We start from the raw sequence: 18238 nt of genomic DNA on the forward strand, positions 1-18238 counted from the left end.
CATCCTTAGAGAGCCACTAATGCTTGCCCAAAAATCCTTAGCAATTGAAATACTTTGAACTAAGGTTCGATGAGGTTCAAAGGGGTTTGATTAAACATCTTCATTGTGCTCAGTGGGTTGCACCTACAGAAAATAGTTAGTATCAAAACCTTTGGTTGAACTACTTTGAACTAATGTTCAAAGAGTTTCAAAACATGAGAGTTGCAATGGACATCTCTATATGCAAGGATCAATGATATTTACAAGATATGAGACTGGGGATGGTTTTTTCAATGTATGACTTCAAACTTCAAATAAATCAGAGAAAGTTTAAAATATGGTGATCAAATTAAGGCTAATAGGGGCTCTGACTATGAACTTTGTACATGGTGTACACAAAGAACTTAGAATGCTAGAACAAAACTGATCTAAGGACACACCAAAAATATAAAACAATGGAAAGAAAAACAAAAACAAAATAGAAATACAAGAAGGTGGTATATACATGATTGAGATCTCCTTGAGGTGTTACATTCTCAATAAGTTTATGCCCTACTCATTGTAAGTGAAGGGTAGACCAATGCCATCTAGCTAATTTAGGTAAAAAGCATTTAGACCAATAGCATCTGTGATAATGAATGACCCCTTCCATAGAGAATCAAACTTGCCATGCATTCCTTTGGGCTCTCACCTTTTATCCCATAAGTGGACTTCATCTCCTTTCAAAAAGTTGTGGAGCTTGGCCCTCATATCAACAAATTTCTTTACCCTCATTTGATGCTTGGTAATGTGGTCCACAAGTTTGTCTCTTTCTTCTTCCAGTTTATTCAAATACATCACCCTTTTCTCTAAAGAGTCTTGAAAGAAAGGATCTTCGATTACGGACTGCAACTTTATGGCAGATAATTCCAGAGGTAGAGTTACTTGGGTGCCTACTCCATATGCCAATTCAAAGGGGGTCATGCCAATGACTCTTTTAGGAGTAATTTAGTTAGCCCATAATGCTTCATATAGTTTTAAATGCTAATTTTGGGCATTATCATTAACCAACTTTTTCATTATGGCAACCAAATTTTTTTCGCTAGATTCTACTTGCCCATTTCCCTCAGGAAAATAATCTAAAGAATGAGCTAAAGATATGCCATGATTATAGAAAACCATAGAAATTTCTTTAGATGAAAATTATGTTTCATTATTAGCCACTATCTTTTGAGGAACCACATACCTCACAAATATGTATTCCATCAGGAACTCACATACCACTTGTGAATTAGCTTTCTTAGTTGGTATGGCTTCCACCCATTTTCTCAAATAATCTATGGTTGTTAATATATGCATATGGCTAGCACTGGAAGGAGAATTCAAAGGACCTATTAAATCTAGACCCCACTGATGGAAGGGTTCTTCTATTACCATAGATTTTAAGGGCAAAGTTTCTAGTTGAGGACAACCCATGAAAAGTTTGCACTTCTCACAATCTTTTACAAAAGCATAAGCATCTTTAAACATATCAAGGCAATAGAAGAAATTTTTGAGGATTTTGAAAGTAGTCATAGTAAAGGAAAAGTGTCCACCACAAACATTTGAATGATACAACTTCAACAATGTTTTCTACTGCTCACTATCTACACATCTTAAAAAGGTGTCATCTATATCTCTTTTATACAACACCCCCTGTGAGATTACATATTTTGTCACTTTCAACCTGAGGTTATGTTTTTCTCTATAACTCAAGTTTGCAAGAAATTCACCATATGTCAAAAAATATACAACATGAGAAAACCAGGGATCAGTTGAACTTACGAACAAAACAAAAGGTGTAACCTCAATGTTTTCTAATGATGATCCTTTATTTTCAGCTATCAACTTACACAAACCCTGACCCCTTACCAAACTAGTAGGTTTAATGGTTAGGTCATATTCTCAAATCCTGGCTACCCACACCACTCTCTTGTTTATCCAACCTCCTGCTAAGTTGGTTTGCTCTTTAGCATCATTTCAGGTATGAAGAGAGTACAATGGGAGTGCAAGATATAGTACCTAAGCTATTTCACTTCCTTCACTATTGTAAATACATGCTTCTTCATTTGGGTATAGTTTAATTCATATTACTTCAGAGGAACACTCATTAGCAATTGGGGTCTCATTATCTTAATCATCCTTCTAGGTTAAAATACTGGATAGAGTGTGTTCCAAAGCATAGTAGTAAATGATAAAATCTTTTTTGAAATCTAGGCTTACCAACATGGGAGCATTTGAAATGGCTATTTTAATATCTTCAAAAGATTTTTTACCTTCTTCTTGCCATCTAAAAGGATCTTTCTCACTCATCATGTTTAGTATATGTCTTATTCTTTTAGAAAACTTGGGAACAAAACTTCTTAAGAAGTTTATCTGACCAAAGAAGGAATTTAAATCACTTCTATTGGTGGGAAAAGATAGCTATTGTATCAGCTTGATCCTATCTAGGTCAATTCTTATACCTCTTTTTGAAACAATATGTCTGAGCAATTTGACTTCTTACACAAAGAATATAGAATTTTTGGGATTGAGATATATGCCATGTTGTCTGCATCGGCCTAGCACTGCTTTGAGATCTCTTAGATGATGTTTCCTCCTTTTCAAAAATATCATCAAATCATCCAAATATATTACAATTATTTTATCCCTTAAGTCTTTAAAATAATAATTCATTTCCCTTCAAAATGTCACTCTCGCATTGATCAAACTAAAAAACATTCGATTATAAGCATAGGTACCCTAGGGAGTTATAAAGGCTACTTTATGCTAATCTTCAAGTGCAACATTGATCCGGTTATAACTTGAGTATCCATCAAGAATTCATGTGAATTTATACCTAGAAACTATTTGTAGAATGTGATCCATAGTGGGGAGTGCATAATTATCCTTGAGACTAGCTTGGTTTAAATTCTTGAAGTCTATATAAATTCTTATTTCATTATTTCTCTTTCTCATAGGAACAATGTTCGCTATCTAGGTCGAATGGTGAATTGGATATATTATAGGAGCTTTTAACATTTTCTTTACTTCTTTAAAAATTTCTTTGGACACTTTGGGATCATAATTTCTAAGTTTTTTCTTGAAAGTGGTTGCCTCAGGTTTTAGGGGTACATGATGCCTGAACTCTCTATTTCAAAAATTCTTCAAATCCTCATATCCATAGGCGAATAAATCTTTCTCTCTTTCTAAGTAGGTTCAACTAATAGAGATCCATTTAGGATTTTCGTCATCCCCAATGTTTTATCTTGTCATGTTCTTTTAGGTTCTTATTATGATCACTCTCCCTCAAGGTGACCTTTTCATGTTTTCTTCCAAACAAATGCTCTAAAGAAACCAACCACTTTGGGATTTTGTTTCCTTTTAACTAAATAACCTCTCCTAATTCCACTAAATCTTCACTAGTTGATTTGCCATCCTATTACAACCCTTCAAAGAAAATCCTTTAATTTTGAATCATTATCAAAAACCTTCCAATGATTCTCATTATCTAGGACCTTAGGTTGGTAGATCATTTCAATCCTATAGGTATCACTCTTAAAGTCTAGATGTCACAATAATAAAGAAGTAGAGACAACTAAGGAATTGACTTTAGAATTCTAGGAGAGAGGTATAAACTCTATGGAAAAGGCATCAAAAGATTCAATCTCATCCCGAACTAGGTTCCTATAATATCTCAATCTATCATTCTTCATAGAAAATTTATTCCTTAGCTATTTGATGATGAGTTTAGTATCACCTTTGACCTTCAACTACTTTATCCCTCTTGTATTGGCTTCTTGCAATCCTAAGAGTAGGGCTTTGTATTCCACAATGTTATTTGTATTATAAAATCCAACTTAAAAGAAAAAGGAAACATTCCTCTCAAGGGAGAGATCAAAGTGATCTCGAATTGGAGTAGTTGCCATCAAATTCCAAATTCCACAAGGCATCCTTAAAGTCTTCCCCTTTATCTTTCTCAAGTTTATCATCAACTAAAATGACATGGTTTCCAAACTGACATTCTTCATATAATATCTAGGCTTTAGGATTGTCCAAAGGCACCACAGTGTATTTATTATTTAGCTCTGGTTCTAGTTGTATCTTCTTCTTCCCTACTAGCATAGAAGCCTTAGACCAATCCATCTTGATCTCTCCTCCCATGTCTTTGTAGAATGTTCTATTGAGCAACATTCCATAACTAGGTGGGATGTTTGCCACTAAAATGGTTAGTTTTAGTCTCTTATTCGGGAAAGCATAAAGGAACACTTGTACATCTTCTACTTGGCTAATGAGGGGAACTTTATTTCCATCCATGGAATAGCAATGCCAAAAGGTTTTAGTGAGATCCAAGCCAAGAGCTTTAGCAACTATGGCTAGCATAATATTGTTAGAAGCTACCAAATGTATAATGAAATTGCTGATTTTTTGTCCATTTAGCAACAAAGACACATAGAAGGGATTAGGTTTTCTCTCTTCTACTTCTCCTCCAATGACATTAACAATTGGTTCCATGTTAGGGACCTACCTTGAACTTTTTTGAGACACAAAAATTGGTTTCTATAGAGGTATTTGATTTTCAATACATTGTTATTAAATCAAGTATTAGTGACACATCCTCCCTTCACATATTGGACTAACTCATCCAAATCTCTAGGGTTCATTCCTAAATATTCCACTAGAGAGATGGATCTTGAAGAGGATTTACAAAATTCTACAATGTCAAAAGTAGATGTACCAGTTGCTAATTATGTTCTAGGTAATGTTTTGAAATCTAAATTCTTTGTTGGATCACTATGCATGTGTTATTTTTGTTTAGAAGCTAAGGTAGTTGTTTTAGTCCCTGCATAGGACTTCTGATTTCTTTGATTCCTAGTCATGATAGTGAAAGTAGGATCTTGGAGTATTACAAAATAATCACCTCCCTTTTCTATGTCACATTCATGTATACAAGAAAATAAGTGCTTGTATTCTCATTTTCCCCCTTTTCATTTTCAATCGGTGATTCAATGCTAAGAGCATTCTTTTCCAACTGAACACATCTTAACCAATCCATGCAAGTTTTTCATTATTTGTAGTCAAATGGAAGGAACACATAGTCTCTTTAGTTACTTCTTCAATTTGTAACCTTGGATGAGAAGCTATTAGAAATGGAGCTTTGCCATGAACTTGGTGCTACTGATGCCTATTAATATCTTGACAAGGGGATTGTTAAGGATCATTAGGTCTATTCTATTATCTTTTCAACATAGCTATACCATTCATTAGCCTCTGCATGAAAGGGTCTATGGGAAAAGAGGTAGAAGTAGGCTTAGAGGATTCAACATTCCTTCTCCATTTACCAACAGTAATAAATGCATCTTTTTGATGGGATAGCAAATCTTTGAGTGGAAGCTAAGTCAACAACTACATCTTTAATCAGATGAAAAATCACATCTGGGGTAACTACATTAATAAAGAATATTTTTTGATTTTCTCTAATAGGGATTCTCTAGATCAATCTATTTAATTTCACTACAAACTCCCTCATATGTTTATGCATTTCCTTCTTCAATTGACTTAGATTAAGTAACAAGGAACACTCATTGTCAGGGGTTTTCAATCTAGTATCAAATGTTGTTTTCATATCATCCCAACTAGTTATGGAATATTGGGCTACATGGTTGAACCAATCAATAGCAACATTAGTTATCATTCAAACAAACAACCTAATAGTGATTTCTTGGGTAGGAACACTTATAACTCCATAGGCTATATGAAAAGCACTCAAGTGATCTTCTATAGAAACCTTGCCATCTAAAACAAGATTGACTTCTAGATTTAATGGGCCTATATTACGCCCCCATGGTTGGTTGGCAACCATGTTTGGTAGTATGAATTGCAAAGGCTAGATGTTCAAATGAGAAGGGACCAAAGCTTTCAATGGACGTAAAGATTGCACCAAAGGTGAGAGAGGAGAACACTTGGGAGGAGAATTGGGCCTACTAAAAGATTTAGTTGTCTTCTTCTTCGGGTCATTAAAATTAGGCAGGAAGCTCAAGTTCTTTAAAGGCTCAAAATTCTCATTTAAAATGTCTTTTTCTCTTTCTCTCTTTGTATACTTCCTTTCAGCCAAATCAACTTCTTTTCTTTCTACTTAGGGTCTCGTAGGGGCTTGGGAGAGTCTATTTATGGCCACTTCTTCTTGAACTTCTTGCACACTTCTCAAAAGCTCAGCATGTTCTTGTTCTCTTTCAAGCACATTCCACGCTTCTTGAAATTTTTGATTATTCTAGCATAATGTCTAGGCAGCCAAGGTTAAATCATAAATTATATCTTCCTATGTGTCTTCAAATTAGAGGTTAGGCTACAAAATAGGAAAAACATTATCATGTGGTGAACCCATTGTAATTAATTACTGCTTCAAAGGGCTTTGTCCTCTTTCTCCTAGGATTCTCCCTAGTAGAGTCACCAAAAGTCTCTTAGTGAAAAAATTGTCTTTTCCTACTAAAATAATAATTTAATCTATGCCCAAGGCTTGGAAAATCCAATGAGGTTCATAATAGTTGGGTAAATGTTGTGTTATTCATTTCCCTCTGAATTTTATACATACAATTCCCTTTTACAAAGATTTATCAATAAACTCAAAAGATCAAAATTAACTAAATACATACTTTTGCTAGAAAGTGCATAAGGAATGATCATGTACTCTTAGGTACTAAGGTAAGAATTTATATACTCAAAAATTCAATGAATGAAAAGCTCAGTCTTTCCACAAACAAGAAAGATTTAATTAAGGAATATGAACTTTACAATAATTCAGACTAATTTTGAAGAAGATAAATGAAAATGAAGAATAAAGAAATAGTAGTAGATATCACATAGAACTAATCATCACAGCTCACAAAGTAACCATGATTGAACCACTTTAAACACCAAGTTTTATAGCATGGAAAAATATGATAGATATATATATATTCAAAAAGACTTCTTTATCACCAAGTCATTTAAGAAAATATTTCCAAATATATGACAATCTGTCTATCGCTACTTCTAAATAATTAACTTAAAATAGTACTAATTTTATCAAAGTATATTTTAGATACTAAAAATCTACCCCCTAACTAGATAAATGCTCCAACATTTATAGTTCATTACAAACCTAAAAAGGCCTCCATTAAAGCCTAGACTTTTGGTTAAAAATAGTTGTGACCTATAGGAAATAGTTTTAAAAATAGCTTAGAAAACAAAATAGAAAATAATTGCTCCTAACTAAACACCATCGCCAATATTCCTCCATCTGCCATAGTATGCTTCACTCGTTTCTAGCTATTGAAGGTGTTTGTGAACTCCTACATTGCATGGGAGTGAGGATTCTTCAGACTGAGTAATTTTGATCTATAAGCATCCTTTTTCCATTTTAGTTCTTTAATTCTTTGGCTTTGTCTCGACAAGAGATTCTTGTTTAGATATAAAATCAATTTGATGTTTTCTAGGGTAGTGAAGTTTTCAGGGGTAGGCATGTTGTTTTCTTTTATTTTTTTCATAACATCATTGAAGTTATTGATCAATACCTTGGAGTCCATCTTACCATCTCCAAAATGCAAGATTCTAGTAGGATTGACAACCTGCATGTCCTTTAGGAGTTCTTTGTGCATTAGCATGATTTTAGTTTCCACATATCACATTCTTAAATGGCTCCTTTGTAAATTGAATCCTTCCATCCCATATTTCTCTTAAGAATGAAAAGCATGGATGAATCCATAATTTTTATGGGCTTTTCATTTAGAAACTCGAATACCCCGTATTTCTCAACTTCATTAACCTGGAATACAATGGCTTGGCAACAATTCTAGTTGGCTTCCCAAACTAGCACAAGTGTTTGAATTTCACCCAATAGCACTTCTCCTTTAGTGAATGTGGTGGTAAAATATAAAATGAATTTATTTCCTTCCTTTACAATGGATGCAACCCATTCTTGTACTACATCTAAGATTAGTTTACCCCTTTGCATTTGGTTAACCAACTATTGGTTGTCGAAGGAATTGGGATCAAAAGATTATAGGGTCTGGATCAATGGAAGAGTGCCAAAATTCACTAGCAATTCTATATCAGCTACCATGGTGATTACCAGTGCCTTTAATTCTTTCTTCTCCTTGTTGTCCCTTTCTGATTGAGTTAGCATATGGTCTGAAGAGAATTTGAAGAATTAATTACTAGTGTCTCTAGTAATAGATCCAATTCTACAATGATAACCTTAAAGCCTTCAACATCAATTTCTCTAGATTCATATTTCTATTTGCACATGGCCACTTCTTTCATTACCCTTCTAGTCACTAGATCCTTGATCAAACATGCATCACTCTTCATCTTTTTACTCTTAGAACTGCGAGCCATGTACTTGGTGAAAATATCTTTAATAGGTCTAAACACAAGCTGTAGGGTTGGCTTCTTGCTAACAAAATTAGATAGTCATGATGGAATAGTAGGAGTAGCATTCATCCCCTAACTTCCCCTAGGAGGTATCATGAACTTAGCCCGATCCAACCTAGAAACTTCTACTAATTGTACATCACCATCTTAGGTATCTAATAAGCTAAGTTCTTCTCCTTGGCCTTGCCCCTAAGACATCATTTTCTCTTTTTGAATCTCTTGTTCCATGAGTGCCTCAAAGTTAGTCTTTGATCTACTTCTAGGGATCTTGCTTTATTTAGGGGACATTGTTCTTTTCTGCTTATTGGGAGCCAAAGTACTACCTACGACATGAGACAAAATTGATTTGTTAGAGGTCAATGTTTCAAAGAAAGAAACTTTCTTTTGATATTTTCCAGTTTATTTTTGATTGATAGCCTTCATGTTTCTCCTTCTCAACCAATTATCTATGTGAGTAATGATAGATCTAGTTCTCAAATTTATATCAGCTTCTTCCCTTTGGTTCCAATGTACCTCTAATTATTTTAGCTTGCTTGCTTCTTCCCATCCTGATTCAACAATATCCAAACCATCCTCAACTACTCCTTCCAAGTGAAACTTCAATTTGAGAGAATTTTTTTGTGGGAGCATTAGTCTTGAATGGTCTTTCTTTATCACTTCTTCATCATCATTACAATCTTGCCATAAATCTTCTAAATGCGGAACTGTGGGTGATTGACCCTTCAAACCAAGTACATTAGCTATGAACCTTTGGTGTCAAAATTTCTCATTCCTTGGTAGGATCCAAGATTAAAACTGAGGAAGTTTCTTCCAACAATTTAGGCATTAATCATTTTGCTGCAAGTTAAGTGACCAAGCTTAATAGAGAAAATAGACTCTTAGTTTTCTTGAAGTGGATTATCTTTATTTACTGAAAAACAACTATCTATAAATTTTAACTATCACAAAACAATCTAGAGCATAACAAGGTAATTTTACTAGTTCTTCTTCAAATCCTACTATTCTTAAGTATGTGAGTTTAAGAAATTGGATTAAATAGCTCCCATAAATTTGAACTAGCTTTTGGGCCTCTAAGGATAATCTAGGCATGGGTGCCTTTTTGAGGTTCAAGTACACTCTTTCTATTAGTACATCATGTGTTTTCCTAAAATCCTTGACCACTCTACCCCTTTGGAGCAAAGGATAATACTGATAGATAGTTACATCTTCACTCCAAGTTTCATTAGGAAAGGAAGTAATATTGCTGACACAAGCAATGTAATAGGTTAGATATGAAGATATGTAGAAATATTCTCTAGACACCTTAGCATGTTTTAGTTGATTTCTCATTGAGCTGGCTATCAATTCTGTCCAATGAAACAATTGTTCTCCCTTTAGAATGATTTCTACATAATGGTACATCCACTTTTCAAAGAGAAAAAAATTTGAAGAACCCTTAAAATAGTGCAATAAGACCATGAGGTGATGAATATGGGGTTTCATATGATCCTTGGTGATTATTTTGGGGAGTCTTGCACTAACTTTATAATTTTCTTTTGTCCACTTCCTAGACAATATGTTACAATATTTGTCTAGGCTTTCTTGATACTCAACTAAAGACTGGGTAGGGCTAAAAGTCTGAAAAGTATAGTCAGACAAATGCAATATTGATGAAATAGTCTCCCTAGAGATGGGTAAAATTGGTTCTCCATCTTTGTTCAAAATGCTCTTAGTCCTCACATCATATTGGTCAATACAGAATTGGAGTAACTGAGGGCTCAAAAGGGCGAGGGGAAAAGTTGTAGCTTTAATCAAACCACTCGTTAAAATTTATAGGAAACCATTAACTTTATTTTTTTGTTGAAGAAAATTTCCTTGCAATTTCTCAACCTTGACACCCTCCAAATTAGTATCAGAAATGACAGGCCTCCTAAACTCCAAACTAGAAATGTTCCCAAAAGAATGTAGAATAGACTTCATTTTAAGCAAGGGAAATAAAAACCCAACACTAGCTTGTTCTTCAAAACACATATACATAGGGGAAAGAATAGGGGGTTTCTTATGTTCTCACCTACAATTTGCTAAGAGAAAACAAGACCATTTTCCTTCTCTTTTGGCTGCTCCTTCAATTCACACTTTCACATGATAAAACAATGATATGAGAAACTCATACTTTAAAAGGAAAGGAGATATACTGGTGAACATACCACCCCATTATGAGGTATTTATGTGATTTCATTGTGCCTTGATTTGCATGCTTGAAACTGTGATAAGACACCTTCATTTAATGATCATCCTTCGTGAATGTCCTTGCAATAATTAAAATTTTTTGACAAATAATCCAACCCTTGGATGAAATATTTTCTTTATTTAATCAATGATGACAATTGATTTCATGTCTCAAACAAAAATTAAATTTGACACAATCCCCAATAATTACTCTTGACGCCTTAATTAGTTTCTTAGGAACCAGTCATCCTTGGAGAATTATTAATGCTTGCTCAAAAATCTTTAGCAATTGAACTACTTTGAACTTCTTCAAACCAAGGTTTGAAGAGTTTCAAAGGGGTTCAATCAAACATCATCATTATTCTCAATGGGTCCCACTACAAAAAATACTTAGTATCAAAACCTTTGGCTGAACTACTTTGAATTACTTCAATCCAAATTTCAAAGAGGTTCAAAGAGGTTCAAAGAGGTTCAAGTTATGAGAGGTGCAACAGACATCACAAGATTAATCTCTATATGTAAGTATTGGTGATATTCATAAGATATGAGACCAAGGATGGCTTGTTCAATATATGACTCTAGACTTCAAAGAAACTAGAGAAAGTTCGATATATGGCGACTCAAATTAAGGCTAACAAGTTGCAATGTGTCCAACTTCATCACATGAGAAACAAATTAATGCAATTTTTCCTCTAATTTTCCTTTTCCGTTTCCTACCCTTTTTTTTCTAGGATAACCTCAATAACTAGAAGGTCCTCATCTGAATCCTCTTCATCTTCATTGTCAACGTGTTTTCCTTTCGAGTTCCCTCCTTTTCTACCAAGGGTTAGTTTAGCTTTGAATGCATATTCAAGATTGTTATAAGAAGGAGCATAATTATCAAAATTGTCCAACTCAAAAGAAGTCAATATTCCCAAAAGAGTATCTAGGGTTACATCATTTTTAGGATTGCATCTCATCTCTTCAATAGTTGAAAGCCTAATTGCATAAGTAGGAAGAAGAGTTCATAGTACCTTGTTGATTACTATTTGATCATCAATTTTTTCACTCAAGGCTCTCATTGTACGAACACTTTCTTTGACCCTTTAACTATACTAGGTGATGTTCTCACCTTCTTTCATTTTCAATCGATCAAAATTTCCTCTTAAGCTTTCTACCTTAGCTCTTGCACATTTTTGTCACCTCCAAAGACTTTCTCTAGTTTTTGTCACATGTCAAATGCAGTAGGACAATCCTTGACTTCATCAAATTTAAAATAGTGAAAGAAGATTCAATATCAATCATCATAATGTTGTTCTCATTTGCTTTTTTGATATGCCCCAAAGATATACGCTTGGGTGCTTCCATATATTTCTTCTCCAGATAGAATACACTATGACCACTGATGCTTGATATATAAAGCTTCATCAACTCTTGCCATGGTGAGAAGTTTTCTCTATTAATTTTAGGAATCTCCCTTCTGTAAGACATCTTAATCTTTAGCTTAGGCATTAAAACTTTTTCCTACAAGTACCTATACTCTGATACCAATTGTTGGAAATTTTATAGGGGTAATTGAGATGGGAGGGGTGAATTAGTCACCACAAAACAAATCCAAGTACCTTACATGTCAACACAAACTTTTAGTCCTCAAACCAAATACTTGCATTGCTAGGTTAGAACTGAATATTCACTATAATTTAGTTAACATATAAGTCTAAAGATATTAATGTGTATTAACCTTTAATAACATAGTTGCATAACTATTTAAACCATAAAGAAACTAACATGAACACATGAGACACTAGAATTTAACATAGAAAACCAATTTGGGAAAAACCACCAATCCAACTAGTTACAATTTTCACTCTTCTAAAATGAGTCATGCTAGAAGCCAACCTTGTTAAAGGTTACAAAACACATAGTTAAGTGTGACCTTGTTATAGGATTTGAATCACCCTATTAGAAGTGGCCTTGTTAGAGGTCTTTAGACACTTCAAAAAGAAATGTCACCTTGTTAGAGGATTTACAAACTAATTGTTAAGTCAACTTTGTCATGATATTTTTTCATTTTTACAATTTTTAGAGAGTAACGATAGTTGACTTGATTGATGAAGCAACTGACTTTCTAGATTCAGATCATTGTTCAAGTTTATCCTCTTGATCCTTCTTGGTCATAATATTCTTTGCAACTCCTTGCATGTGTTTTATTTAATTGGATATCCTTCTTATTTTACATATTTCTCATACTTGATATTCCTCCATTCAACCTACTAATTTAACTTTCATATATATGAAATCTAATGTCAAGTCAGCTTGAATATCCTTTCAAACAAGAAGTTAACATCCACTAAGTTAGCTTGTAATAACCATTTAATTAACAAAAGTATTCTACTGATAGTCAGCTAACACTGAAATGAGTCACTCAATTAATATTGAATTTCTTTGGTATTGAACCTACCATGGTTAATACCTTCATTGACTAATCTAACTTGGTTTACATAAAATTTCTTTGACGACCAACTAATCTTGTTTCCTTCTAAATTTAGCTCGACTAACACTAGAATCTCCTTTGGTGCTTGACTGAGCTCAATTAACAATAGAGCTACACTTAGTTAGAGTCTGACATTTGTGTAACATAATTGACAATATACAATTGAATAATTTCTTTCAGTAGATTTCCTCAAAAGAAACCAAATAGCCATAGTCTTCAACCAAGAAGATATATACCATCATAACTACATTAGGAATGCCAACCAATGAACATCAATGATGCATCTCTATATCCAATCATGTAATGCAAAAATATACTACACTATGATCACATATATGAACGGAGAACCTATACCTCGAAGTGTCCAACCTATCAACATTAAATAGTCAACCACAATCCTCCACCATGTTTGTACATGGTAACAACATCTCATCTTCCTTTATATGAACACAAATTATAAAATTATGTGAATAAGGGCATATAAAACGTAATTCCAAGCTACACATACAATGAAAGATCAATGGGAAAGGATAACCCATATCTAAGCGATTAACACAATCTATAATTCTAGACCACTTACAACACTACACAACTTGTAGACCCAATAAGTCGTCATGTATATCAAAACCAAACACTAATTACCATATCATTGTGGGACCAATCTAAAATATATAAGCTATGAATACAATCAAATCAAATCTCAAATCTCCAAAATATGCAATATCATTAACTCACAATGTTACCATAGTTAATAAATGTCATAAACCATTCAATTCAATATATTACTGAATAAATCATTGCAAACATACATAAAATATAAACCAATGTGTAGAACTCTACAAGAGCTTTCTATTGACTATTCGAAGTCCAAATTTAAAGTCTATATTCCAAGACATGCCCAAAATAGTTTTGTAAATAATCAACATCTAACTTTTGGGCTCTTATTTAAACTAACAAAATATCAAAATCACAAAATAAAACCCATACCAAGTTGTATTGCCCTAAAATAGCTTTTTAATAACTCTAAGAAGTCTACGATTTGATATACTGTGTGAAAGCTATGTTCATTTTACCAATACAATATTTTTACCACTTTCAAAGAGATATTTTTTTATTGGATGATGAAAATTATAGTGGTATTAAATTTGATGGTCATTACGACCTTAAGCTAAAAATCTTTTACATTTTCTATCAACATGGCCAAACTAGGGTATATTGTATATCAAAATTTATCGAAACGCCAACCCAGATCCAATGGCAAGGTTTATTTTTTCCCAAGAGGTAATTTTTGAAATCTTCCCCCTAAAAACCTATGTTTAAATGAAACATCCAAAAAATCTACTTGACCAGCAATTTCACATGCTCAAAATATGTCAACATTATATCATTATAGAAAACCTAAAATCCTTAGATCTATAATAAATAACCTATGGAACCCATATATATTTTCTTTTGTTTCATTCCTTCATGCATTCTCATGCATTAAATCTAGGGTTAGAACAACACACCCATAGCTTTGATACCACTTGTAAGGAAGCTTACAACTCAAAATATTATAGTTTCTACATAACCCATAATAGACAAAATATAAATATGCAATTAAAATCAACATGCAAGAGAATAGACAATATAGTGTCATTAAGGTCACACAAATATAATGGGAGACCCTCATTAAGAGAAAAAGTTAGTCTCCAAAACCATCCATCACCATGTATTATTCAATGAAACCACCATTGCAATATAACCATGGAAGCTTTCAAATCCATAGTCACAACCAAGAAATCATGTGAACAAGCATGAATCCACACATCTTATATAATGCTTCCAACATTCACAAATGTCCATTTACTATTTAGCTAACCTGTCAAGCCTTGTCTTTCTTGACTTTCCTTTTCTCTTTTTCTTTTGCCTTTTTTTTCCTTAAATCTAAAACTACTCTAACGGTTTCTTTCATAGTAGCAAGTCCCATTAAACCACTAAGTGGTATTACATAAACCATGTGCTACCTAACCTATTGACCCCAGACTTGATTTTGGACATTTAATTCTTTTTTTTCCAATATTAAATAATTACATCAAATATTATCACAATGTTATGATACACTTCATCAAGAATATCCCATATGAATGTCTACATGTTGCACATCCATCTAGGTGGTCCTAGGTGTAATATTACATAATAGAAAAAAATAATACAATATAAATAATATGATGCAATGTGTGCAACACATGTAATCTCAATAGCTAACTGTCACCATCTCATCAATAGAGGAAGAGTATGTGGCAACCACTTCAGCATCCTATATATCAGTATGGATTAAAATATTGATAAGTGATCTTGAACAAACAACAAAGAAGAGAAAAATTGCCATCTTTTTCTACAACTCAACAATTGCAATTCTAAGTAATCTAGTCTTTCATCCGAAGGCAAAGCACATTGAGACCCATTATCATTTAAATAAAAAGATTGTTAACAATGGATAAATCAACCTATATGATTGTAAATCTAAAGATCAATTAGTAAACATATTTACTAAGTCTCCAACCAAAGAAAATTTTGAATTTTGATCGGAACAATTAGGATGTTTTTGTATTAATAATTGAAGTAATGTAGATAAGGTAAAAATTAAGGATGTGTGACGTCAAATCATGGTGCCATTTTATTCCTTTATTTTAGATCTTTTAGATGATTATGTATCTGATTCTAAGTCAAGTAATAGATTGAATAGGGTTGCTTGTGGTTTGCATGTTTTACTTTATTTTTCTTCTATTTAGAAAATATTTGATAATAATAACAAGTTTCAAGTTTTTAGTTTTAGCATTTGGGTCTACAACGTATGTAATTTTTTAGTATATATGGCTTACTAGTTGAGTTGTGATGACTCAAATATCAACAAATTGCACGTATGATATTTATTTAGTGTTGATACAAATGATTGAGTTTTTAATTTTATAAATAAAATGAATTATCATTTTTTCATTAGGTTAATAGTATATATGATTAGAGTTTAGATATTATCAATGATTTTAGCTCTCTACGATATGGTTTTACCACAATGTGATTATATTACATGGCTATAGATTTCATAAGAGGATTTTTCTATTGTCTATAGGGTGGTATGGGATTAATTTCTATATTCTTTATGGCATTTATTTCTCATGTATCATTTCTATTTTTTTCATCTAGATCTTTTTAGATTGGATTTGAATAGATGTAAAGCATGTGTCCTACAATTTATGATATGGATGCAATTATTTTACGTATAGCTTGTTATCATCATTTTGTAGGAGTTATTTATTTATTGTCATTTTTTATGGAAAATATTTTAATTGTTGATATCTTTAAGGATTTATTTGATTGAATAGAAACAATGAGATTTCACTCCCATGCAACATATTGATTGGAAATAAATCATCACCATTAGATCTAGGTTGAACAATCTAATTACTGTGCATGCCACTAACCATCTCATGCCTATGATAAATTCGACAAAATAAGTCATTGACCAAGAAATCTCTTTCCAAATAGATGATCATTTCACTTAACACAAAGAGATTGTTCCTATGCATAGAAGCTTGTGTGGTTATTTTATAATGTAGCAACTCCTTATGACTACATTATTTTGCATTTTGAAGTCATACATTGATTATATGAAACAAATACATATGTTTAAAGAAAATTTATCTAAATTAAAATGTAATTACTATTATAGAAAAATATCATATTCTCCATAAAAATATAGTTTTTCAACTCACAAAATTTATAAATCATTGCATTAAATTTCACAGTTTTTATGGTGCTTCCTATCATATTATAATATCATAGAATTTTTCATACAAAGATAACTATGTCATGCCTAAAACTGTACATACGAATAGAGCATTCAGTGACATCTTAGTCACTTTCTTCATCCTAGAATATAACAACCAGTATTTACTTGAGAAAAAACTTAGATATATAATGGGCATGTAGGTCACGTCTATGTAGAAGACTTAAAAAGACCCTCTGTTACCTATTCTCCCCAGCTGATTGCTACTACAGATGTCATGCTTACATTATGGATGACCGTGATCAAGAAACTAAAAAATGTAATTCTCATTATTGTACATTAAATGATTGAAAGGGTCACATAATTAACAAATCACCAATCTATATTTGAACATCAGTTGAATAGAAACATAACCATCTTTGGATTAACACTTAAATGGACTATTATCCAAGGCCATACTTCAATCGCTGATCGGTTGTCAGAAGCCCCAAAATATATAAGTCATCTGCACAAGAAAGTGAATGAGCTTGCAAAGAAAAGAGATGAAATGAAGATGAAGATGAATAATGAGAAGCAATGTTGTTATTCCTACAATAAAGAAGGCAATATAGAATCCTTCTCTAACATGGACGCATTTCTTCTAGTGAATGTAAACAATGTGGATTCAGCAGTGGTTGTCACAACAAGCACCATTAAAGAAGGGATAAACTTGTCGGAGCTCATGTTGGCTATTGAAGAACAAGGCCTCCAAATACTTAATGTAGCCTCTTTTGCCACTGATGGAAGAGTGTTCCACACCATCCAGTGTAAGGTAGGAATATATACCGTTATACTTAAAAAGAGCTTTTAGGGTTAATTAGATCTCTAAGGCACATTTTTGCTGTGTAATTGTTGGCATTCATATTAGGTGTTGGATACACAGACTGTCAACAATGGCAAACTCAAGCAAACCCTTTGGAAATTGATGGAATGAAATAGTAGTTCAAATGTATCTCCAATGCTTTGCCGAAACTATGGAACTGAACGAGCTTTAGCTGATTGAAATAAATCAAATTGAACTAAGTATTTCATCTAATTTCAATATTTACAATGTTTTTGGATGGACCAATAGTAACAAGGTCCGTCTTAATAGTTTGTCATTGTTAAACTTTGGTAGGAACCCACCTGCTGGTGATTTATAATTGAGCCGTAACAATCTAGTTGGATAGTTATCCATTTATTCTAAATTATTTCTCTTTATCTGAGCATTTACGGGTAAACCTAATTTAAGATTATAAATATTATGGTAATCTAGTAGTGAGGTTTTGCACTCTTTATTTGAGTTCTAGTCATATTCTTAGATTGTTTTCCTTTTCCTTAACACTGAATAGGAAGTAATAATTTTGTCAATTTGCAAATGA

The 18238-nt window shown here is 32.9% G+C and overlaps 1 protein-coding gene across 1 annotated transcript in view; it reads left to right on the plus strand.

Annotated features, from left to right (window-relative positions):
• LOC149531526 (transcription factor bHLH36-like) overlaps positions 1-17811 on the plus strand; it is a 54836-nt gene extending 37025 nt beyond the window's left edge. The window contains exons 3-4 of the mRNA XM_089811528.1: positions 17291-17649; positions 17746-17811. Of these exons, the coding sequence (XP_089667654.1) occupies positions 17291-17649; positions 17746-17811 (425 nt within the window). The remainder of the gene's footprint in view (positions 1-17290; positions 17650-17745) is intronic.
• Positions 17812-18238: the final 427 nt, after the last annotated feature.

Source organism: Cupressus sempervirens, chromosome 11 (genome assembly GCF_028749045.1).
Source record: "Cupressus sempervirens isolate cs-2001-9-10 chromosome 11, ASM2874904v1, whole genome shotgun sequence".
Classification (NCBI taxonomy): domain Eukaryota; kingdom Viridiplantae; phylum Streptophyta; class Pinopsida; order Cupressales; family Cupressaceae; genus Cupressus; species Cupressus sempervirens.